Source organism: Eubalaena glacialis, chromosome 1 (assembly GCF_028564815.1).
Source record: "Eubalaena glacialis isolate mEubGla1 chromosome 1, mEubGla1.1.hap2.+ XY, whole genome shotgun sequence".
Taxonomy (NCBI): domain Eukaryota; kingdom Metazoa; phylum Chordata; class Mammalia; order Artiodactyla; family Balaenidae; genus Eubalaena; species Eubalaena glacialis.
In genome coordinates, this window is record NC_083716.1 from 211,291,939 (window position 1) to 211,317,614 (window position 25,676).

Consider the following 25,676-nt stretch of genomic DNA (forward strand, 5'->3'; position numbering starts at 1 on the left):
ATAAATCTATGTTGTGTTCTTATTTTTTAAAATTCCCTGTGTTCATTTGTTTATTTATGCATTCATTTATCAAACGTTTATTGAGAATTTACAAAGTAAGGGCCAGGCAAAACAGCAACGCTGGGCAAATTCTGGCTTTTGAAAAATGTGATACATTCCCTGTCTTCAGGTAGCTTAAAATCTAGCAGGTCTTTTGGATGGTGAAAATAGATCACCAGTTCATTTTATGTACTTATGAGATTTGTTTAAATCTTCATGTACTGATTATAACAGAAGAATCATAAGAATAAACAAGTTATTGAAAGGTCACTTCTTTGTCCTCCTCCCCTCCCATTCCAGGTGACAAGGATCTTCTCTTTCAGATAATTTCTGGAATGGAGATTTTACAAGCTAATTACTGACCAAAATAAAATATACATAATTCATTTGGGAGCATCTGAGTGGTTTGTCACAGTAGACTGAATTATTAGTGACACAGGTGTGATTCCTTAAGTTGACATTAAAGGAAAACCCCTAGAAGAGGCCGAAAGAACACTGAGTTGGGAATTGAAAACCTGGGATCCAGTTCTGGTTCTATGCCTAAACTAACCTTAGCCAAGTCACAGTGCTTTAAGAATTTCTTTTCTCATCAACAAAATAGGGGGGGGAAATGTGAGTCTTACCTACATCATGGCAAAATTGTGTGAACCCAATGAAAGAATTTATATAAAAGTGCTCCATTATGTAAATAAAAAGCCAGAAGTTCCATATAATGTGCATCTATCATTTCAGGACATCATTTGTTCCTTAGAGGATGGGGAAGGCAAATGGGTCATAGGTATGAAGGCGCACAGGGGGCTCTTCCCCTTTCCAGCCTCATCTTTTTACTCATTCGTGTCACGGTTTCCTGCCCCCAAACCTTTGGACAAGTTGTTCCCTCTGTCTGGAATGCCCTTTCCTCACTGATGATCTTTTTGAGACTTAGCTTGAACCTGACTTTCTCTGTACAAACTTCCTGATTCCTTTTAGGCAGAGTCATTGTTCCTTCTGTTTTTAGAGCCATCTGATATATTTCTCTAACAGTTCATGTAACTGTAGTGTCGTTATCTGTGTATAGATGATGAGATTGGGAGCTTCATGCGGGTAGGGACTGTCCATTCTTCACGGGATTGTCTTTTCCACATCCCTCTTCTAGCGGCAGCTCATTTCCCCTACACCCATGTGGTTATCAGAGGACCCTCCGTGCTAGTCCAATGTAATCCCTCCCCTTACCCGCACGGATGGATTGGTTGGGAGTGAGTACCTGACCGAAGCAGAGTATACCATCCTGAAGGGCAGAGTCATTTGGTTTAGGGTGAGCTCCTGGTCCAATGTGGGAATTGGAACTGAGAAAAGGAACTCAATCTCTTTTGGTTTTGAAGCCATGTGTTACTGACAGCCATGTTTTTAGATATCAGAGCAAAAAAATGGGAGTCTTGAGAAAGAGAAGAATGAAATAAATGAGCTGAGAGGAAGAGAGCTGAGATGGAGGGCTCTGAGCTCTTGAATCCCTATTTCTAGTGGTTCTAGAAGTCATGTTCCACTTCTAGGGTTTCCGCAAGGATACTTTAGTATTCCTACAATAAATTATACTGCAATCCTTATAATGAATTCCTCTTTGTGCACAGACCACAGGATGAATTTCTGTCACCACCTAAAATAAATAAGCAAACATAAACATACAGTTCTAACTAATATATATTGCCTTGGGCATTTTTGACTCCCAACGTTGAACACAGTCTTAGCTTATTGTACTCATTAGATAAGTTAGTAAATTAAATAAGCCTTATCCCAATTCTTGTGCCATACAGTTTTCATAATACGGAATAAAACCACCTGATCCTATAAAGGACCAAATATAACAATGAAGTTGTGTTTTTAACCTTTAAACATGGACTAGTTACTTTAATAAAAATATAGTAAAACTTATCTTCTGAACAAACTTTTGGAGTACTATTAATACAATAGCCCCAGTATAAACATAAACAACTATTAAGTGAACCAAATATTCAGGCATCTCTTCACAGTAGGGCCGAATTTGCTTCATGAAGGCGCTGGTCAGCACATGGAAGATGGGAAAGTGCATTACTAGAAGAAAGATGTTTTCACTTCAGCGTTGTTGCTTAGCACTTTTGTGACATTGGGCCAGCCACTTGACCTCCCTGGGTTTGAGTTTCCTCACTCAAAAGACAAAGAAGAGGTAGGGAGTTGGGCTTACGTAAGTCTATCCTCCTGACCGCACAAGTTTATTATGAATGTTAAATGAGGTAATAAAGCTATTGACAAGCTATTAAAACAATCATCAAAAGGAGTATGCTTTCTCCATTATCCCACTATATCACTAGTGAACACTTGGATAAATCATGTTCTCTTTATTTTGTACCTGTGGAGAGCTGTTATTAAAAATATACATAGGGAATTCCCTGGCGGACCAGTGGTTAGGGCTCTGTGCTTCCAATGCAAGGGGTGTGAGTTCAATCCCTGGTCGGGGAACTAGGATCCCACGTGCCGTGAAGTGTGACCAAATAAACAAACAAACAAACAAACAAAATATATATAAACATATATATAATCAAATCAAGTCAATCAGTTTCATTAGCCCATAACAGCTTTACTCTTCTAAGTACTGCAACCTGTGATTGGTTGGTGAAAACCACTCTAAAGTTCCTCTTAGAGAGAGGGGAGGGGTGGAGGGGAGAATGTCTCTGAATATTCTTTTGTGACCCTGTCTGGTCCCTTTCCCTCCTCAAGATTGCCCTCTCCTTTCTTCACCTCTCACTGAGTGCTACTTCCCAAGACAGAGACCTTTTACAATAATAATAGTACGTTAGACTTGCCTGGCATTTTATTTGGAAGGAAATCCAAGTCATTTCACAAGCAAGTATTGTCTCCTTTTAAGGGCTGAGGAAACCGGCCCAATGAGCCGGTGCTCCGGAAAGCCGCACCGCTTGTGAGGGACAGAAGCGAGGGGAAAACGCTGACTCGCCCATGCATATCATCTAGGACCCCTTAACAAAGACACTGTTCTTTTCTGTGCAAAAATAACCCATGCGGAAACACCTCAGAGCCCTTGCCCGCCGATGTGAAGGAAAAGGACGGAAATGAGTGGGCGCTTAATCACTGTTCCCCTCTGGGCCCAGCTTCCTGACCCTTCTTCCTCCCAGTACTCTCCAAGAATGGCAGGAAATCAGACCTCTAATATGGAAAAAATAACACTTAGCCAAGAAAATGGCAAACATTTCCACCGGGGTTGTGTTTTCTGAGAACACACTGACTTGCTTTGGGGGGATGGAGAGCAGAATTGAACCTGTGAAACACCGGCCCCCCGGCCTGTCTGGTGAGTCACCAGTTAAGGAGAATCTGGGCTGGGCAAGGACCGGGGGGCACGCACTTGGGGTGGCTGCAGGAGAGGAGGAAGAGAGAGGCTGTAGCTACTGTGCTGTCTCTCCTTCCCTGAGCCCAAAGCTGAGGTCCCCAGTCCAAGACTTGGGGTTAGTGTGAGCAGCTGGTCTGCTTTCTCAAGCACTAGGATTAGATTCAGATCTAAGAAACTCTGCCCTGAAATGTGTCAGCTTTCTATTAGTACCAACAGTGACAGCCAGCACCTAGTGAGCAGGTAACATGTGCCAAGCCCAACTCTCATTGCCATGGGTCCACTCGTGTCATTCTTGAAACGATCTTCCAGTGGCTCAGAGAGAACGGGATGGTCAACATGGGGCATAATTCATAATTAGTGTCTGCTTGTGTTTCATGATGCTTTTACATTTATCTTTGAATATAAAGTCTTCCGATGTTTTGGAACTTATTCCGAACCTGAAGAGGAAGTCCTGTTAGAAAGACCTGACACACACACACACACACACACACACACACACACACACACACACACACACACAAAAAGACCTGACACAGAAGGAGGTGGAAAAGCAGGCCAATTTCTCTATCCGGTCATGGCCATGTTTTTCCGTAGCAGCTAAGTGCTGGGGTTTCGTAGTGTCTCCCCGAGAGAGGGAAGGCTCCCATTCCAGGTAGACGAAGAGAAAGAAGCCATAGATCATCAGTGTATGAAGAGTTCTACAGGAGAAAACAGCATTATACATAAAAGAAGGTTTATCTCAGAAATACTGCAATGTAGATGATAAAGATTTTCCTTAATGTGCTAAATTGTGCCTTTTGTGAGTGTAGGGATCATATCTGCATATTGCCATTTGCATAACCAGAGCCTAGCCCAGAGATCAGCTAGCATTAAAACATTAATTAATTAAGTGAATTAAAACATAAAACATTAATTTTTGTTTGATGAATTAAAAGAATGAATGGAAAGACGAATACTTCTTTGAAACCATTCAAATTCTTTTGCTGTTCTATGATTTCTGTATCAAATATTTCTTGAAGTTATATTATCACAGAATTGAAGAAGAGGAAAGGACTTAAGATTCATCTAATTTATTCTTTTTAATTTTCAAGAAAGGAAAATAGAGGCCCAGAAAAGTTAACTGATTTGCCTCAGGTCACACAGCTCTCAGGAGGCATAGTTAGAACTAGGAAAATGTTTCCTGACTCCCTCCTCCACTGTCCTTTCTGCCTGAACCCCTTTCATGCTGCTTCAGAGACGGATGGATAAGGAAATTCCGCTTTGTCCTTACTGTAATGGAATCATGTGTTTTTTCTCTCATTGCCACAGCTCTTCTCTTGATTCTCATGGATCTGTCTTAAAATGTTTTCTGATTTTTTTTCCTCCTCCTAAATCTTTTGAAAGGAGATGTAGCAGAAGTGTGGATGGGGAGGAATTGGTTCTGGTAAAGTAAATGGGTCAATGCAAGTGTTGGAGTATATTAAAAATTATGAACATAGAAATAGAACTATTTGCAAGGCCATGTTGGATATTCCAAGATAGTTGACCCCAATATGAAGAGGTTGGCTCTTGGACATTGCACCGGGGCTGCCGTCTTTTCCTCCTTCCCCCTCTCAGCTCTGGAAAAATGAACTTTACTTGCCTTGCCCCTGGTCCCCACTTCCCCGCCCCCAGCAACAGCTGATTCAGCCAGTGATGAGCCCTAGACCGGAGCCTGGCCGATGAAATTCTTTCTCATGGGAAATTAGAATTGGGACCCTGAGACTATGTCAGTTCCTGTGGGGAGCCAGGAGATGGGTTCTGCAGAGGCTGGAACTAAGGGAGTTACTCGGGGGTGGGTCTGGTGAAAGGTACGTTGGACAGTACACAACGGATGAGGAAGCAGAGAAGCTTGTTTGTGGAAGGACGAGCAAACAGGCAAAGGAAAACAGAAATGAAACATGAGGGAGGCAAGGACTCTCAAATTCTCTCAGGGACTATTTTTCCCACAATGGGTTTTCATGAAATCCTTCTGCAACTTTTTTATTAATCCTTTAATCACGATGCAATTGTAGTACGTTTTTGTGCTTTTCAAAGAGAGGGTGGCTTTTGAGTTAGAGAAACCGATTGAGCAGAGGATGGTTTGCTTTTAAAGGGGCAGGTGAACCGGAGCTGGAAAGGGAATATGACCTGGAGAATGAGGGGAAACGGAAGAGAAGAGAGCCTGCAGAGAGAGGAAGGGGATGGAGAAGACAAGGCACCGGGAGCGCCAGCGCTGGTGAGGCTGGTGAAGCTGAGGGGAGTTGGGTGAAGGTGGCTGCCTTCCAGATACCCCATTGACTCAGTGCCCAGCCAGCCTCATTTTCAACCCCAAGAGCCAATCAGCTGCTCATCACTGCTGCACAGGGAGAGCATCAAAGGGATTTAATAATGGTTGGCAAATGTCAAATTACACTGAATCTAAACCAAATTCCAGACATTTAGGGTTGTGTCGTCATTAACAATCAATTAGTGCACTCCGCTTTCAGTCAAGCATTTTTCACACTCTCCTCTTTTGCATGACAAGGAAACACAAGCGTTGCTTCTTTTCCCCTCTGCGGCTGAGCAAGGCATCACTTCTTGAGTTCAGTCAGTGGAGGAACAAACCAGCCCCTGTTCCCATTGTTTTCATTTCCTCGTTTGCTCCCAAACAGCACTTTCAGGAGTGGAAGGAAACGTTAAGTGCCGTTTGTACATCCCGTTCTGCAAGCATGGGCTAAGGAAAGAGACATCGGTCATTTTTCTCTCTTTCTTGGGAATCCTGAAGTAATAAAAAGGTAAAGAGGATGTCAAGAATCATCTAAAATCTTTTCTCTAGTTGGAAGCCAGGGACTTTGGGCTGCTGTTAGTGGAGGAGGGATGCATACCAATTACACACCGAGGGCATTAGGTGAACTCATTTCACCTCTAATGGTCCATGTTCTGATGCAGCAGGATTTCATTCCAGCAACAGAGCCGTAAACATTTACCACAAAACAAATCGTCGCTCTACTGATTGCTGAGTATCTGCTTCTTCCTTCCCTTTCCAAATTAGCTCAGATTTATGGCAATTCTCTTCCTGTTCCCTGAGCTACCTGCCTCATCCCTGGGGTGCTGTGGGTCAGAGGAAGGAGATAAGCAGGAATCTGTATCCGTACATTTTCAGGAAGAGCCTTCACAATCATTTTTAAAATTCCTTCTTTGCTCCTATTTTTCCCTGCTAGGTCTTCCACAGGCCTATTTTTAGAATAGCTTCCTCAGAATATAGAAAAGCCCATATTCTCCAACTGTGACATGAATTCTTTCTTCTCCTTCAGTTGATAAAATATGGATGTAAAACTGAGCTTAGCTCAAGGGGCTTTGCTGACAGACAGCAGACTCACATGGGCTCCTCCAAGCTCTCAGTCCCAGGGGACTTCTGCTTGAAGGATGAACTTCAATGGCATAAAGGCGGCAAAGGTTTAAGAAACAAATAGGACTTGACCCAGAGAGGGTGTCATTGGTGTCTCAGAAGCCAAGGTCAGGGCCCAGTCTGGGGTCTTAAGCCCAAAGTGGGTAAGTTGTTAGGTCCTAGTAACAGGCTGGCATTCTTATGCCCTGGTTAGGACCTCTGCCAGGGACCATCTTAGCACAAGGCATGAGCTGCCAAGGCCAACTGAGAGGATTGAGTCAAAAGCAACAAAATCAAAACGCACTATCCCCAGAGTTACCACCAGAGGTCTTATCTAAGAAAAGACCCAGAGAAGGTCCATCTCAACACATTTTCAGGAGAAGGTTCCTGGGACTTAACCTGATCAGCTACCTCCTTGGAAGTTGCTCACATGGGGCTGTTCTTTGCTTCGGTCCCTTTATGAAGTCATTTGCCTACACTGTGGCTCCGCAGTGATGGGCAAAGAACTGCCTGCCTGACTCCTTACCCCTCCCGCTTCCTGAGGCCTGAAGTTAGCCACCTACTTTCCTATCCATAGTCCCCATGTCTCTCATCTTCCTTGCACTTAAAGTCTTTTCTTGTGAAAGGTTGGAATACACTCATTCACATTAAGATACACATCATGGATAAAGTATAGAGTTACCTCTTCCTGGCTAGTTGAAGTTTTAAAATAGGGAAGTGTTTAGGCAAAAAAAAAAAAAAAATTTACTAGTAGAATATCAGGTGCCTGGAAGCTGGTTGGAAGAATATTTTGGGGGCTGAGTTGTGTGTATGTGTGCATGTACAGGTGGTGGGCTGCGGATCCAAAGAAACATGCCGTGAAAGTGAACACATCTTTTGATGCCATGTTTCATAGCATGCATTTGTTTCTAGGCATTGATTGTTGATTGGGGAACACAAGGAAAGGGTGATTTCCTTGATGCAGTCAACGCCCAGTGTTCAGAGCTCCATTCCCAGAATAATGGCATGACCTGGCCATAAGCCCATCCACTGAGAGTGCCTTGCCCTGAGGGAAGATGGGTGTTCCAAGGATGGGAAAGCAAGGCAGAGAATGCATGCTCACTCCACTCACGGCTGCATTATCTTCTTCCTCCTAAGAGACCTCTGGGTCCTTAAGTAACTTCCCAGTCATCAAATCAGTCTTTATTAAATTTTCACATGCACTTAGTTTTAGATTCAATTTGAAATGTGCTCCAAGGAGCATCATATGGACTAAATAATTAGCTAAAGAGAAATGGTACAGAAAAGATTTTAGAGAATGGCACAGAATGATGTCTCTCCAATACCACCAAGAGTAATTGTCTTTCAATGTAACACAATTATGTGTGTTTTTATTTTGAATTATACATTTATTTTCATTTATATTTAAAGAGGAAACAGTCAAATCAGTGGTTTCAGGAAATTTTTGCTTAGGACAAAGCTAAAACAGGTATTTAAGATTTTAAAAAGTAGGTCGATTTAAAGAAAAATATTAGGGAAGTATTAGAGCAAAGATATCACAAGAATCTTGAGGGCCATACTCAAGTGACTAAAGTTTAAGAAACAACATCAAGACTGGTTGAGCATTACTGCATATCAACAACCCTGGGTTGACTCCTGTTCTGCAAAGGACATGCTATATGATATTGGGCAGGTTGTCACCTCTCTGAGCCCCAGTATACTCAAGTACAATGGTGCATTGAAGGAGATCTCCAAGTTCCCTTCCAATTCTAGCAGGTGATGCTTTATCTCTATTATAGGTTACCATCTGTGACTAAAGGCAAGGAAATTGGGAAATAAAGTCAGTGTTGTCAATGGTGATGTTATGGATAGACACACATAAGCATCAAGTTGGCTCCTGGGTCACCGAGGAGCAGTGAGGGGTAGAGGAAAGTCCAGAGTCAGGGGACCTACGAGCCAGCGCTGTCACTTACTGTGTCCCCTGAGTCTTCACAAAGTCACATGCCCTCTTTCAGTCCCAGTTTCTCTATTTGTGAAGGCAAAGGGTCATGGTTGTGAATGATATCTATTCTATTACTATGCAGTCTTGCTGGACAGCTCAAATGCAATGTACACGAAGGGAAAATTCTAATCAAACAAATCTTGTTCTCCCCCAGCCTTGTAGCTCTTTTGTCACTTCAGTATTTTTAAATGTAGTGGGGTGGTATGTATAATTACGTTAATTTTAAGATCAGGCAGAATTTTAAGAAAACAATAGGTTGAATTGACGTTCAAGCCAGTCAGTACTGATTGTTTTGAACAGCTGCGATAAAATGTTTAATGTTGAAGAAGGAATCACAAATTGGCTTATCATGGGTAACCCAAAAAACCATCATCATTCACCAGTCACCTCAAAATCTCATTTCAGTTAAAAGTTTTAACCATCTCCCCTTCTAAACCTATAATCCTAAGTGGAAGATGATCTAGCTATAATAAATTATTTATCAATTCCACCGAGCTCTGCTTTTTACAAGGTTCCTTTCCATTAGCACAGAATTTCCAATCGGATACATAACCTCAGATTAGAGCTGTCACAAAGCCTATGCACTTTACTCCCCTAGGTTACCCAGGTTACACTTTCTGACTACTGCCTGTTGAACTAGAATTATATTTTGCACTTACTAAGTGACCAAGCTTGCTTCTCTGATCTGTGAGCTGAGGAGGAGATAAATATTGCTAGAAGGCAACACAAAGAACTTGCAACTTGCAAATAGGGAGGACACAGCAGAGGAAGGAGAGTCACTCAGGGTAAAGACTGGAGTCATTTAGTTTGGGGGTCAGACAACCTGACAGTCTGGAATCATCCCTGAATTGTGTTACATGGCAAAAACGGATGCTAGAAAAATTGTGAAGTGGGTAATGTATTTTTAGACATATTTTAAACAAAAGTTATGTCTCTAAATGTGGAAGCTTCAGTCATCTAGAATATTCACTTATGTAAACCATCTCCTTTCCTTATGGCAAAAAGATTAGACTTATCAGCTTCCCCTCTTATCATCTCAGCGGGGTGTAGGTTGTCCCCCACTTAAAATGTTCAATTTGATATGCTTTGACATGTCAGGCTTATTCTTACGGAAAAATAAGCCGTGCTCTAAGTAACACTGCAAAACTATCTTATCCTTCCTCGCGCAAAGAAGTTTCTAAGCCAATGACTTTGGTTATGAGATGGTTAAATTACTCCGCTAGGCATGGACCTACTAAATGGCCAGGGACCAGGAGGTGGGGCTGTGGACTCCAGGGCTGGTGCGCTTCCCACTGGAGCCTGTAGCTTCTTGTCAGCTGGCTTTGGGCTGCCCTTTTGCCCAGCTCACTTGCTTACTTGAAAGATGCGGCCGCAGATCTTTACAACTTTCAAAACCATTTTCCTGGCCCCTGACGCATCTACCGTTCTCTTTCCCTTAAGTTTTATTAGGGTGAGGCCACAATCACTCAGCCTCCCTTCCCAGCCCACTGCAACACTCCTCACACCCGTTTTCCTGTTCAGAGATATGCATGTGCCCAGGCAGCAAGTTTGGTCACCATAGTCACGATCTTCAATGTGAAAATTGATCGAAAAGTTTCTCGTCACGTTTGTCTGAGGAGGGATAGAAGTGATTCACCACTGTATCCGTTTCCTTAAGTCCAAAGCGTGAAAAGAAAGCTTGAGTAGCACTGTGTCCAGTGTAGGTGACAAATGTGTCCATTTGTTGCTCCCAGTTAATGATACCACTTTTCTCGGAGATTCGCCCTGCAAGGGGTGCTGGGATTGTAACACCAGTTAGGTTCTCTACCTTTCTGCTTACTTGGATGTTCTTTCCTGGAAGTTGTGTGGGGAAGAGAAGATTTTAGTAAGTGTTCTTTTCAGTTCTGAGAATTTTCCCTAGGCCTTCCATCTCCCTCTTGTCCGTGTTTGCGGCTGCTTGTATCTGCATCTACCTTCTCGTACTTACGCCTAGCCACCCACGTGGCTCTGCCTCTGGTTAGCCTTCTCTTCCCCACTTTGTCACCAAACTCCTATAATTTGATCCCTCAACCCCTCACCTCAATTATTCCTTCTCACATTTGCCTTCTTCTCTCCTCCACCAACTGCTTCAATTTACCCTTTCCAAAGCTGCTCCATTTAATGCTATCCCGGAACAAACTTTCCCCTTCTCTCACCAAATAAACTGCTTTCAATAAGCTGCTCCTAACCCCCTAAACAAATAACATCCCACAATCCACCTCGTTCTAAAGTATTGCTTTTCATAACCTCCAACCATCTGCTCTCTACCTCCCCTTAAAGAAATAAACTGTCTTTAGTGTTCCTTCTTATCTGGGCTCTGAGCTACCTCACTGAAACCATAAAATACACACACACACACACACACACACACACACACACACACACACACACATACCCCCAACAGCCTCCCAAATGAAGAAAAATGACCTAATACAATCTTTTGCCTTCCCTTTTTCTCTCTGAGAAAGAAAACTCTCATGAGGTATATAAGGACCCATTTGGATCTCTTTGAGGATTTTTTTTTCTCCCTGGTGAGATAAGCTAAGGAGAAATACAGTAAGGCATTCCAAGGCCAAACACATTCTACTGTTTATTACACATATTACATTCTTAAATAAAAATGCGTCACATAACATTTTTTGCATAGATATCTTACAATATACCAATTTAAAAAAGAATTATGAAACAGACCAGTAACAAAAATAAATTTTTTCTTCATTAATAATTTTGTAACATTAACATACCACCATCATATAATACAAATAATAGTTTTAAATCTTAAGACTTTTGTACAGCAAAAAAACTTGACAAAGTAATATATTTATATATATATATAAAAAGCTTAAAAAAAATAAAATGTCAAAAAAAGGCATAACCGAGGGCTATAAGACTGGGTACTTCTGTGATATATTATAAATACCAGAGAAGGCCTGAGAGCATGTGACCGAGGGAGGTGTGGGAGGGGTAGGGCTGGGAGTAGGTCTCTCCAAACACACTTGTTAGACACGTCTGGCAAAAAGAAAACGTACAGTGCAAAAATAAAGTTCTTCAAGCAACTGTTACGAGAATGAAAGAGAGTTGAAAGAAAAGTGGCAGTGGCTGGGAGGTTGCATGGTAGGAGGAGGGAGAGGGTGACAGGAGAGAAGGAGTTTGGGGGGCATTTATGGAAAGGAAGGGGGAGGCTTCAAAAACATTAAACATTTATTTTTGCCTCTGTGTTAGCAAGGAGATCTTGGCCGTAACAGGTGTATTTTTCCTCCCTGGAATGAAGCAGAAGTGAAAGATCAAGAAATTCAACTAAGTCTGGGTTTAAATAGAAAATGCATGCTGAGAAAAACAAAAACAAAAAGGTTGAGGACCAGCCAGTGAGCCCCAAAGCCTTTCGGGACCTAGATTTGCAGAAATCATTCTGCCTCGGGTCCAAAGGCCTATGATTAAAATGTCCCCTCTCCCCACCCTCAGCCCCTCCCCTCTACGTGGAACTCCCAGTGTGTTTTCAATATACTGGCAATTATAAGCATCCATCCCCCCCAAAAGATATTAGGCACTGGTGGCTACTCCTCGTAAACGTCAGTAGCCTAACTGTTTTCCTTCTGCGAAGGTACATTAGGTACACATGCACACGTGTCTAGCTGCGTGCACACATACCACCCTCATTATTCTGACGTGGGGTGCATTTTATGGCAGTAGACAGAAGCTGGAGTCAAAGCAGTTTACGATTCCAAAGCTCACAGTTGAAAAAAATTGTATAAACAGTCCCCAACAAAGAACACATCAACCTTCCCTCGTGACTGCTGAGAGGGAGCCCTGTTTGAAAAGAGTATCTCGTTTGGGATATTTGTGAAGTGACGGCCTAGGATTTCTCTCTCCGTTTTTGATACCTGTTTCCCGAGGACTTACACGTAAATGCAGAACACCTGAAAAATACAGTACTATATTGGAAGGGTGCACAGAAGAAAGGTAATTGCAGCTTTACTTTTCCCTTTTCCAGGATCTATTAGGAATCAACAGAGGAGATTTAAGCGAGTGTTAAAAGCAAGAGAAAACCCTGAAGCCTCAGGCAGTTCGTCATGGGATCTCACATTTACAAGCAGTTTTTGCTTCCTTTGACACATTTTCGTTGTTCCATCTCAAGTCTTCCCAAAGATCCTCATTGAGGAAAATAGGCCATCAAAGAGGCATCGATGTATACTCAGGCCAGCCCCTTTTCAAACTGAGATATCACCATGTTTACCGAAATGTAATCCAGACCCGGAATGCAAATTCTCTCCTCCTCCCTCCACCCCACACTTGGCAGTGGCCACTTCCGGAAGATGCCAGAGGAAGCTTCCGCAAGTAGATTTCAACCAGGTTCTACTTAACGAATTTTCACTTTGGCAAAGATCTGGGTGCAAAACTGCGGCCAGAAATGCTGGCCCTCATAAGATTTTTTTTAAAAAGAAACAATGAACCTGATTTTTGTAGTTAAATATGTTGCGTCTCTGACTTTCCCAACCTTCTTCCTTCTCCTAAAACCAACTCATGCAAAAGAAAAGCCAAAAGCACTTTGCACTATATTTTACATTTTATGAAGTGACTTCCATAGAGGAAACCATTTTGAACCAATAAAACTAATCACTAAGATTTGTTGTTCTTGCCATTTGAGTTCATTTCTTTTGACTTTGCCGTAGAATTCAGGAGTTGGGGCTATAGCCAGAATGTTCTGAATGCACTGGCTGAGCCGCCCTGAAAGTCCCATTTATTTCCCCTTTGATGCAAATAGACATGGCTAATCTGGAAGCTTATCTCAAACTGAAATCCTTAAAAAAAAAATCTTCTCTGGCTTCTAGATTCAAAGAAGATTTTTTAAAACATAGGAATCAGTTCTGCTAATCATTCGTGAGGTTGGCTGTCTTTTTTTACCCTGTTATCATCAGGCAATCAAAGATGTAAAAAGGGCACAAGAGGTGCAGGAGGGGAGGAGAGGGGATACTTGAAGGGCTTTGCAAGGGAGAGCACAGAGAGGAGAAGGAAATGGTCAGCAGGAAGTTCATTCTGGGGGTCTCCGATATTTTTATAAAATGCAGCTCTGTCATAGAATCCAAACATCTCTTTTTCTGGACATAATACTCATCACCACCAGGCATTAAGCTGGGCAATGAACCGTCAATGGGGCAGGAGGCCAGTAGCCAGGAGCAGCATTATAATTTCAGGTTTCCACATCTTTGACTTACAGCCGTGTGGTAGGAGAAAGAAGCACAAATTGAAATAAAGAAAACTGTCAATGGCTTCGAAACACTCTTTTCCTATATGTCAAACTCTGAACCCTGGATAAACCGAGCTTGAGAGGACAACCACAAGAAACACCATGCCAGGTTTTTCCTTTCAAATTTGAGATCCCCTGGAATGTTGGGAGGTAACAATTTAAACGAGAAAGCGGTTTACTGTATTTCAAAGGTCCATTAAAGCACTGTTCTAAATAACCTGTCCTCTTGGAAGCGAACTAGCTTCAGGTTATTTCTTGGAAAGCCTGTTCACGCCAGCAGGCTCTTTCCAACCATCTCTGCCATTTCAGAGATGATGGACACTTGATCACAAATCCATTTCCAAAATGATTGGGGCTACTGCCCCCCACCCCACCCACCACGGACAGGACTGGTTATCATTCAGAGGTGTCAATCGGGCTAGAGAAGAACAGTTTCAAAGCCATACACTTAGCGCCCACCAAATTCTCAGGCCAATTCTCACAGTCAACAAATACCTGAAGCAAGCAAGCCAGCCCCACCATCGAGGTTCAGTGCACCCTGCTAAGAGAAAGGTCAGGAGCAGATTACAAAGGACCTCACTGATACAAAAGAGAGAGAAACTGCCGAACATTTCAGACGCTGATGAAGACCAAATGCCCTTTGTTCTGCCACGTTCAAATGAGATCTTTTCAAGACCACAGATGACAACGGGGAGCGAGCAAGCAATGATTACTCTTTTGCATTTTTTTAAACTTTCTTTTTAATAGAGCCTTGCATTGGTCAGTTCAAAAATTAAATTAAGTATTATAAACCCTTAATAATAATAGCATTTCGAGAGGCAAGAGCAACTCCAGCTGGGGAGAGAACGTTTGTAAATCGTGGCAGCCATGGCTAACGCCATCACTGGTGTGTGCGTGCAGTCATGCTGGAGGCTGCTCTAGAAAGGGAAATCAACAAACCAACAAAACCTGGGGTCTCTAAAGTTTCATCTAGTGCACTGACTGGAGGCGCTACAGTCTAATACAGCTGAGGGTCAAGGTCCCTCACACATCCTTCATTGAGAAAGGATGCACCACACATTCAAATATAATCCCATGGTCCGCCCTGATGGACTGGCTACAAATGCACTCGAATGCAGTCGAGAACTATGAGATTGTCAGCAAGCAGTGCTCCAGAAATGGTTTCTAAGTCATGTCTAGTTTTAAATCTTTGGAATAAAACTGATTTTTTAAAATACCCTCCGACTAACATATACATAATTGCCTCTGGCAAATGGGCAGATTTTGTGTGTATGTGTGTTTAGGGTGGTTTTTCTTTTTTTGCTGTTTTTTTTTGTTGTTGTTTCATTTTTCTTTTTTTTTTTTTCTTTTTTTTCTTTTTTTTGGTCTAAATTGAAAAAAGGAAAAAGGGAAAGAAAACGTTAAGGGCCAGACCTCAGAATGCCCCAAGTGTCCAATTGGCAGCTACAGCATTTGTGATAAGGAGGCTCCTTTGCCCTCAGACGAGTAGTTTCAACATTTCAGTGAAATCAAAGTTTGCAGAAAGCTGAGAAACCAAATGCCAAGGATCTTGAAGGTTGCTGTCATAAATGCATCTGTGTTTCTTATATTATTATTTCCTTTCAAAGACTTCACTTTTGCATCCCAAATAGGTATGGGGTGGCATTTTAACAGTCAATGAGTCAAACAGTCAAGGAGGGCAGGAGGGGAGCCAGCTGGTATGAAGGAGCAGCAACCATGGGTGGACCAAATGCCATTTTTGTGTTTTTAGACGTGTCTTGAAGGGATGGTCCCAGAATATACAAAATATACAATCTGCCCTAAAACCACCCCGCTTGCTTGCATAGGCCATTTAATGGTCCTAAAGGCAGTCTTTGGAGTTGAGGCCAGTGCCAGCTAGCTAAGAATGCGGGTAGATGGAGGCCGATATTGGATGTGTGTGTGGGATGGAAAGTGAGGCATGTAACCCCCTCGGCGTCAGCTTGCAGAGTAAGAGTGAGGCCTCTGTGGATCCCGGGTGCTCTAGGTCACAAGTCATGGTGGGCCTAGCCCCAAAAAAAAAAAAAAATCAGAACTATGTCTCTCTTTTTAGACAGAGCATGAGAGAAATATCTCAACCCTTTCTTTAAGTGTCCACCCTTCACTCCCACAATGGCATTTTGTACTGTGTGTTTTAACAAGTGGGGGTGATAGGACTCAGTGGGTATGAGAGAGGAAGAAAGGGTGATGGTTTTTGAAGTCACTAGACTTGAGAGGCATCCTCTGTTCTCCCCACTCCTGGAAAGAGTGATATTTTTGGCTTTTTGTCAGGTCGTAACCCAGAGTTAGGTTAAATATGCAGCTGCCCTTTGAGACTAGCAACATCTATGCTGAAACTGGTTATAGGGTAGCAATGACATACAGCACAGGGTTGATCACTGTAAGCTGAGGTCAGGATGCCTCAAGGGGGATGAGAAAAGTGTGATGTCCCATCTGATTGGCTGCTTCGAGAGCTGGACATCCAGGTGCCGAGAGAGAGTCCTGGAGAGGTTTAGTCCATGGAGAAAAGATAAAACATTTAAGCTTCCAAATAAGCTTTTCAAGTTTTCGTTAGCAAAAAACAGAGATTAAAAAGAAAAAATCTAGCACTGGCAATAAGGTGAGGCTCAAGGGATATACTGTGATTTATCATCAAGGACTTTATTCTCTTGGCCACTTTGCAGTCATGCTAGAAGTTTCCAGAATCCCTAGTGCATATGGTGTGCAAGAGAGTCAAAAAGTAAGAAAAGAAAACTCCTCCCTGGAGAGTGAAGTCTAGAGAAATGCAGGCCAGAAAGGTGTAAGGAGTTATTCCAGAGTCTGCCGCCGCTAAGGCCGTTGGTATCAACTGGATAGATCTCAATAGTACTAAGAAGAACCAAAACTGATCAACAGTTCTGTGAGGAAGTCGGACGCACGGAATAGTAGGACTTTTCACACACAAAGGACAAATAAACCAAGAGTTAATTTTGGCTACCAAACTGCAATTTGGTTTTCTAGGTCATTTTCCCCCAACTATTTAAAAAGAAACATTAGTGCTACACATATGCAACTTTAAGACGTTGTATTCTCCTATCAAGTTGCACTGAGAAGCAAGTTAAATAAGCCCCTCTTACTGCCGTCCACCTGCAGAGACGTCACATCCATTTTCTTTGATTTCCATTGGCAACAGCGGGAAATAATTCCAATAGTGCTGAAGTAAGCAGCCAGACTGCCTTGCTGAGTTCACCTGGTTTCCTTCTTCTTCGTCTTCTACCATCTGGCTAGGGCAAGGCATAAAGAATAGACGTATATATTTTAAATATAGCTGAGTGCATGACAGTGTGTGTGTGCGCGTGTGTGTGTGTCTATGTGTGAGTGCGTGTGTGCGTGTCTGTGTGTGTCTGTGCGTGTGTGTACACAGAGGTTTAATAAGTGAGAACTTTCTTCTGCGAGGCAATGGGTCCCCGCCTGAAGTCCAGCCCCCTGCCTCATGGCATTTCCTTCAGACAACGGCCGGCGCCATGGCAACTGTGGCCTTTAGGTTTTTTAGATATGTCTCTTCATATGGAGGGCAAGATGGTCAGACCTGGAAAAACACCTAGGAAACATAAAAATAACAAGGATATTAGAGAGATCTGGATAAAGAACTCAACTTCCATCACCCCTTAGAAAACGATTAGCCCTACCTTGAAGAGAGGCAGTGCGTATGTGTTGAGAAATAAGGTGTGTAGGGAAGGTGAGCTCAGGAGTCAGACTGCTTGGGTTCAAATCCCAGCTCTTCCAATAGCTGTGTGACTCTGAGCACTTTAACCTCTCTGTGTCTTAATTCTTCCTCAATAAACAGGGATAATTACAGCACTTACTTCATAGATTGGTTGTGAGGATTAAATGAGATGATCTATGTAAAGTGCTTAGAAAATTCTCTGGCACATGGTAAGATCTCGATGAATATTAACTATTATTATCGAAATTGTCATTATTAAAGAAGAAACGAATGTAAAAGTGTGTTGGAAATGACGTGTCATGCCCGTATAGGGTAAATAAAGAATGATTAGCCTGTACCATTGAATGATGAAACTCTAACATTTCAACACCCAGATTTCAGTCCTAAGCTTTACAATGGAAGCCCAGAAATGCTGCCTGTGATACCTGCAGGTCTATATAGACATTCTATATTCAAGTCGAGAAAAAGCTCATGTTTATTAAGGATGGTATCATATGCAGGCACGTGCTAGCTATTTCCCCAATCTCACCCCAGTAATATCCTCAGCAGCCTTCCATGGTAAATCTTCGCACCCCTTTTGTGTGCATGTGCTAAGGACATGAGGCTTGGGTCACACAGCCAGTGAGTGGCAGCCATGGGGTGAGAACCCACGCAGATCTGTAAGCCCACTCTTTTGAACTGTTTCTTGGTACCCAAGGTCCACCGCTGAGTGCCTTTGTCAGCCTCAGAGCTGATGCAGTGGTTGTTTTCACTCCTTCCCCCTTCTTCTGACACCACCAACTTGATCTTGCCCGGGACAGCAACTCTTCTGCATTCTCAATTGTATGGGCCTGACCCTCCTCCTAAGGCTGAAGTTTTATTGCCACAGTGATCTGCTTAGTGAAAGTCATGTGACCCACAAAGGTCAACGAGAGCCAGCTCTGGGACATTTGCTGAAACTATTGGAAGAGAGAAGCTCTCTTTCCACTGTGGTTAAGATACTAATACTGAAGCCCGGAGCTGCTGGTGTCCATATGGCCATGTGGGAAAGAGCCTGCTTGGGAACGAACTCAACAGAGAAAAACGGGGCCAGGGGGTAGAAAGGAAGAGAGAGTTTCTAGTCCTGATGAAGAACATCTGAGAACCTGGACCCAGCCAAGCCAAAAGACAAATCCAATTCTATTCTTCTTAGTTATTAGAGCTAATAAATACCCTTGGAAGCTAACACCAGTCTGAATCAGGGTTCTGTACTTATAACTAATAGAGTGGCCATTTCCATATCCCCAAAGCCTACATACAATCTCAGGTTCTGGCTGGAATCCCAGTGAAGTCAGCACCTCAGACAGCAGTCATTCTCAGCTCTGGGTGTACATCCTCCCTCAGATCCTTCCTCTTCTAGAAACCAGCCACCCTCCTACCTGGGAGAATGTTCCCAGGATCCCCTGAGGCCTGAGATACCCTCACAGTCCAAAACTCTTGTTGGGATGTTAGCAAGCTTTCCTGTTCAGTGCAGAATTTCCCTGTAGTTGTTCATTCCTAAAACAAACAAACAAAAACCTGCCCTATCCCCTGATCCCAACATTTCTCCACACACCTTTTGTGTTCATTTCATAAACAGGTACACATGCAGGATAGAACCTCAAGGAAATGAAGCAAAACAGAACAAAGGTAAAATGAAAAAAAAAAAGGGAAAAGTACAGTAGAAAATGATCTAATCCAATAACGTGTTGAATAATAGTAATTCTAACTATAACCACTTATTTCAGGCTCTGATTTGGTATGAGCAAGATACTTGGATAATCCCTTAGAGTTCCACTGAAAGGGGATTTGATTTACTATAAAACAGTGATAAATTTTCTTTAAAAGCAAGTACTTGATGTCACTGGTACAAGAAAAAGCAATACAGCCTGCAGGGAATTTAGTATTTGACTTGCACGACTCTGTCCTGTCCTGAAGGCACACTTAGTACTGCCCACTGCCTCTTCTCTTTCTTTCCCTCCCTCCCTCCCTTCCTCCCTTCTTTCTTTTCTCCGTCCTTCATCTCAACAGCCTTGAGGAAGAAGATCTAAGCCAGGAAGTTCTTTTTGTAGGTATTTCCTTTTTAAAGTTAACATCCTCACAAGAACTCTATATAAAGACGGTACCATTCTTATCCCCACTACCAGATGAGATACTCATCAAAAAGAGGCAAAGCCAAAATCTGAACCCAAGTAGCCTGACTCCAGAGCACATGCTCTTAGCCATATCTGCTTTTTAGGCTGAAAAGAAGGTCAAGCTGAGCTGTCGATTTAAAGAGTTTGTAGTAGGCAGAATAACGGATGGCCCTCCCCAGATATCTACACCTCATCCCCAGGACTTGTGAATATGTTAGGTTCAAAGACAAAGGGGAGTTAAGGTTGTGGATGGAATTAATTTGCTGATCAACTGATCTTAAGATAGGGAGATTACTCTGATTTACCTGGGTAGGCCCAATGTCACCACAAGGGTCTTCAAAAGTGGAAGAGGGAATTAAAAGAGAAAACCAGAGAGATGGCAGCATGAGAAGGACTCAACAGCTTTGATAATGAAGGAATGGGGTCAGGGGCCAAGGAATGTGGGCAAAGCTGAAGCTGGAAAAGACAAGGAAATGGATTCTCCCCTTAAGACTCCAGAAAGGAACAGAGCACAGCCCCCATCTTGATTTTGTCCCCAGTGAGACCTGTGTTGGACTACTAACCTACAGAGCTGTAAGATAATAATTTATAAAGATAAATAAGGGTGATATAAATCTGTGGCAATTGGTAATGGCAGCAGCTAGAAAACTAATCCAGAAGTTAATCTGGTCAGGCCTGAGCAGTAAGGACCTACTTATAAGAAAGCAACAGAGCAGGTACTAAGAATCCTGCCTGTCCAAAAGAGGCACATGGGGATTTGAGACAGTAAGAAGCAAAGTATAAGTCATGGCAGTACAAAACCTCTTTCCTTTCCTTTCCATATCCTGAGAACATACAGGACAACAGTATTCTTGATATAGGACTTCATTTGAAATTACCACTCTGCAATGTATGTGTTCCATACTTTTATTCTGCTTTTACCACTTGCCTAGCCTGTGCTGGGTATCTAGCAATATATGTACAAGCAACTATCTTTACCCTTCAAGTTCTTTCAGAAAAAAGTAAACCAAATCTTTGACATGGTATGAAATGTAACTGCACCCCTCCTGAATCAAACTAGCATCATTATTTGTTAAAATTCTAGGAAGTACATGATGTTTAGAATTAGACTAGGTGGTTTCTGAACTGGAGATGAAGAAGACTGCAGGGCAAGGAATGTGGGCGGCCTCTAGGAGCTAAGAGTGGTTCTGGCTGATAGCAAACAAGGAAATAGGACTTCAGGCCTACCATAGCAAGAAGCCTTATGATACTCTGAGGAGAGAACCTAGCCAGGCCAGGCTGGATTTCTGACCTACAGAAATATGGGAAGATAAACCACAGGCAGTATGGCCTTTGCATTCATAGGTCTTCGCTGAAGTTCTCACTGAGTTCCTCCTTTCCTCTCCCAAGCCTGGCAAGCATTCTTATGACTACTTCTTTGAACTCTTTATCAGCACCATCATTCTTGAAAGATCAAGACAGTGTTACTGAAAACCATAAATCTGAAGAGGAGTGGCTAACATTTTTATAAAACAGTTGAAGAAGATGAGGAATTGATATACAGAGAAGTTCAATAACTTGCCCTAGGATATAACTGTTACAGGACTGCACTCCAGACTTCCTGAATAAGTCAAATTTTGGTTAACTGATCATCATCAAGTCATTATGACAATCCAGGAGCAAGATCTTTCTGTCCAAAAAGGACTTCCGGTACTATATGAATAGAAGTAGTTAAGAGGAGGCATCCTTGTCTTGCTCCTGATCTTAGAGGAAAAGATTGCAGATTTTCACTGCTGCATGGCTGACAGGGTCTTGGTGCTCCGGCCAGGTGTCAGGCCTGTGCCACTGAGGTGGGAGAGCCAAGTTTAGGACACTGGTCCACCAGAGACCTCCCGGGTCCACATAATATAAAATGGCAAAAGCTCTCCCAGAGATCTCCATCTCAACGCTCCACTCAACGACCAGCAAGCTACAGTGCTAGACACCCTATGCCAAACAACTAGTAAGACAGGAACACAACCCCACCCATCAGCAGAGAGGCTGCCTAAAATCATAATAAGGTCACAGACACCCCAAAACACACCCCCGGACATGGTCCTGCCCACCAGAAAGACAAGATCTAGCCTCATCCACTAGAACACAGGCACCAGTCCCCTCCACCAGGAAGCCTACACAACCCACTGAACCAACCTTAGCCACTGGGGGCAGACACCAAAAACAACAGGAACTATGAACCTGCAGCCTGTGAAAAGGAGACCCCAAACACAGTAAGTTAAGCAAAATCAGAAGAGAGAGAAACACACAGCAGATGAAGGAGCAAGGTAAAAACCCATCAGACCAAACAAATGAAGAGGAAATAGGCAGTCTACCTGAAAAAGAATTCAGAGTAATGATAGTAAAGATGATCCAAAATCTTGGAAATAGAATGCAGAAAATACAAGAAATGTTTAAGAAGGACCTAGAAGAACTAAAGAGCAAACAAACAATGACGAACAACACAATAAATGAAATTAAAAATTCTCTAGAAGGAATCAATAGCAGAATAAATGAGGCAGAAGAATGCATAAGTGACCCGGAAGATAAAACAGTGGAAATAATTACCGTAGAGCAGAATAAAGAAAAGAGAATGAAAAGAATTGAGGAGAGTCTCAGAGACCTCTGGGACAACATTAAACGCACCAACATTCGAATTATAGGGGTCCCAGAAGAAGAAGAGAAAAAGAAAGGGACTGAGAAAATATTTGAAGAGATTATAGTTGAAAACTTCCCTACTATGGGAAAGGAAATAGTCAATCAAGTCCAGGAAGCACAGAGGGTCCCATACAGGATAAATCCAAGGAGAAACACGCCAAGACACGTACTAATCAAACTATCAAAAATTAAATACAAAGAAAAAATATTAAAAGCAGCAAGGGAAAAACAACAAATAACACATAAGGGAATCCCCATAGGTTAAGAGCTGATCTTTCAGCAGAAACTCTTCAAGCCAGAAGGGAGTGGCAGGACACATTTAAAGTGATAAAAGGGAAAAACCGACAATCATGATTACTCTACCCAGCAAGGATCTCATTCAGATTTGACAGAGAAATCAAAAGCTTTTCAGACAAGCAAAAGCTAAGAGAATTCAGCACCACCAAACCAGCTTTACAACAAATGCTAAAGGAACTTCTCTAGGCAGGAAACACAAGAGAAGGAAAAGACCTACAATAACAAACCCAAAACAATTAAGAAAATGGTAATAGGAACATACATATCAATAATTACTTTAAATGTAAATGGATTAAATGCTTCAACCAAAAGACATAGACTGGCTGAATGGATACAAAAACAAGACCCATATATATGCTGTCTACAAGAGACCCACTTCAGACCTAGGGACACATACAGACTGAAAGTGAGGGGATGGAAAAAGATATTCCATGCAAATGGAAATCAAAAGAAAGCTGGAGTAGCAATTCTCCTATCAGACAAAATAGACTTTAAAATAAACACTATTAAAAGAGACAAAGAAGGACACTACATAATGATCAAGGGATCAATCCAAGAAGAAGATATAACAATTGTAAATATTTATGCACCCAACATAGGAGCACCTCAATACATAAGGCAAATGCTAACAGCCATAAAAGGGGAAATCAACTGTAACACAATCAGAGTAGGGGACTTGAACACCCCACTTTCACCAATGGACAGATCATCCAAAATGAAAATAAATAAGGAAAGACAAACTTTAAATGATACATTAAACAAGGTGGACTTAATTGACATTTATAGGACATTCCAACCAAGAATAACAGGATACACTTTCTTCTCAAGTGCTCATGGAACGTTCTCCAGGATAGATCATACCTTGGGTCACAAATCAAGCCTTGGTAAATTTAAGAAAATTGAAATCGTATCAAGTATCTTTTCCGACTACAACGTCATGAGACTAGATATCAATTACAGGAAAAAAATCTGTAAAAAATACAAACACATGGAGGCTAAACAATACACTACTAAATAACCAAGAGATCACTGAAGAAATCAAAGAGGAAATCAAAAAATACCTAGAAACAAATGACAATGAAAACACGATGACCCAAAACCTATGGGATGCAGCAAAAGCAGTTCTAAGAGGGAAGTTTATAGCAATACAATCCTACCTCAAGAAACAAGAAACATCTCAAATAAACAACCTAACCTTACACCTAAAGCAATTAGAGAAAGAAGAACAAAAAAACCCCAAAGTTAGCAGAAGGAAAGAAATCATAAAGATCAGATCAGAAATCAATGAAAAAGAAATGAAGGAAACGATAGCGAAGATCAATAAAACTAAAAGCTGGTTCTTTGAGAAGATAAACAAAATAGATAAACCATTAGCCAGACTCATCAAGAAAAAAAGGGAGAAGACTCAATTCAATAGAATTAGAAATGAAAAAGAAGTAACAATTTACACTGCAGAAATACAAAGGATCATGAGAGATTACTACAAGCAACTCTATGCCAATAAAATGGACAATCTGGAAGAAATGGACAAATTCTTAGAAAAGCACAACCTTCCGAGACTGAACCAGGAAGAAATAGAAAATATAAACAGACCAATCACAAGCACTGAAATTGAGACTCTGATTAAAAGTCTTCCAACAAACAAAAGCCCAGGACCAGATGGTTTCACAGGTGAAGTCTATCAAACATTTAGAGGAGAGCTAACACCTATCCTTCTCAAACTCTTCCAAAATGTAGCACAGGGAGGAACACTCCCAAACTCATTCTACGAGGCCACCATCACCCTGATATCAAAACCAGACAAAGATGTCACAAAAAATGAAAACTACAGACCAATATCACTGATGAACATAGATGTAAAAATCCTCAACAAAATACTAGCAAACAGAATCCAACAGCACATTAAAAGGATCATACACCATGAGCAAGTGGGATTTATCCCAGGAATGCAAGGATTCTTCAATATACACAAATCAATCAATGTGATAAACCATATTAACAAATGGAAGGAGAAAAACCATATGATCATCTCAATATTATTGAAGAGGCTGTCTTTTCTCCATTGTATATTCTCGCCTCCATGTGAGGTGAGGCATCACCTCACATTGGTCAGAATGGCCACCATCAAAAAATCTATAAACAATAAATGCTGGAGAGGGTGTGGAGAAAAGGGAACCCTCTTGCACTGTTGGTGGGAATGTAAATTGATACAGCCACTGTGGAGAACAGTATGGAGGTTCCTTAAAAAACTAAAAATAGAACTACCATATGACCCAGCAATCCCACTACTGGGCATATACCCTGGGAAAACCATAATTCAAAAAGAGTATGTACCACAATGTTCATTGCAGCTCTATTTACAATAGCCAGGACACGGAAGCAACCTAAGTGTCCATCATTGGATGAATGGATAAAGAAGATGTGGCACATATATACAATGGAATATTACTCGGCCATAAAAAGAAACAAAATTGAGTTATTTGTAGTGAGGTGGATGGACCTAGAGTCTGTCATCCAGAGTGAAGTAAGTCAGAAGGAGAAAAACAAATACCATATGCCAGCATATATATATGGAATCTAAAAAAAAAAAAAAATGGTTCTGAAGAACCTATGGGCAGGACAGGAATAAAGACGCAGACGCAGAGAATGGACTTGAGGACATGGGGAGTGGGAAGGGTAAGCTGGGACGAAGTGAGAGATTGGCATGGACATATATACACTACCAAATGTAAAACAGATAGCTAGTGGGAAGCAGCCGCATAGCACAGGGAGATCAGTTCGGTGTTTTGTGACCACTTAGAGGGGTGGGATAGGGAGGGGGGAGGGAGACGCAAAGCGAGGAGATATGGGGATATATGTATATGTATAG

At 41.9% G+C, this 25,676-nt stretch overlaps 1 protein-coding gene across 2 annotated transcripts in view; it reads right to left on the reverse strand.

Annotated features, from left to right (window-relative positions):
* Positions 1 to 11,393: 11,393 nt before the first annotated feature.
* KLF7 (KLF transcription factor 7) overlaps positions 11,394 to 25,676 on the reverse strand; it is a 111,082-nt gene continuing 96,799 nt past the window's right edge. For both annotated transcript variants that reach the window (XM_061186788.1, XM_061186779.1), the window contains one exon: positions 11,394 to 17,582. In XM_061186788.1, coding sequence (XP_061042771.1) covers positions 17,531 to 17,582 — 52 coding nt within the window. In that variant the 3' untranslated portion in view covers positions 11,394 to 17,530. The remainder of the gene's footprint in view (positions 17,583 to 25,676) is intronic.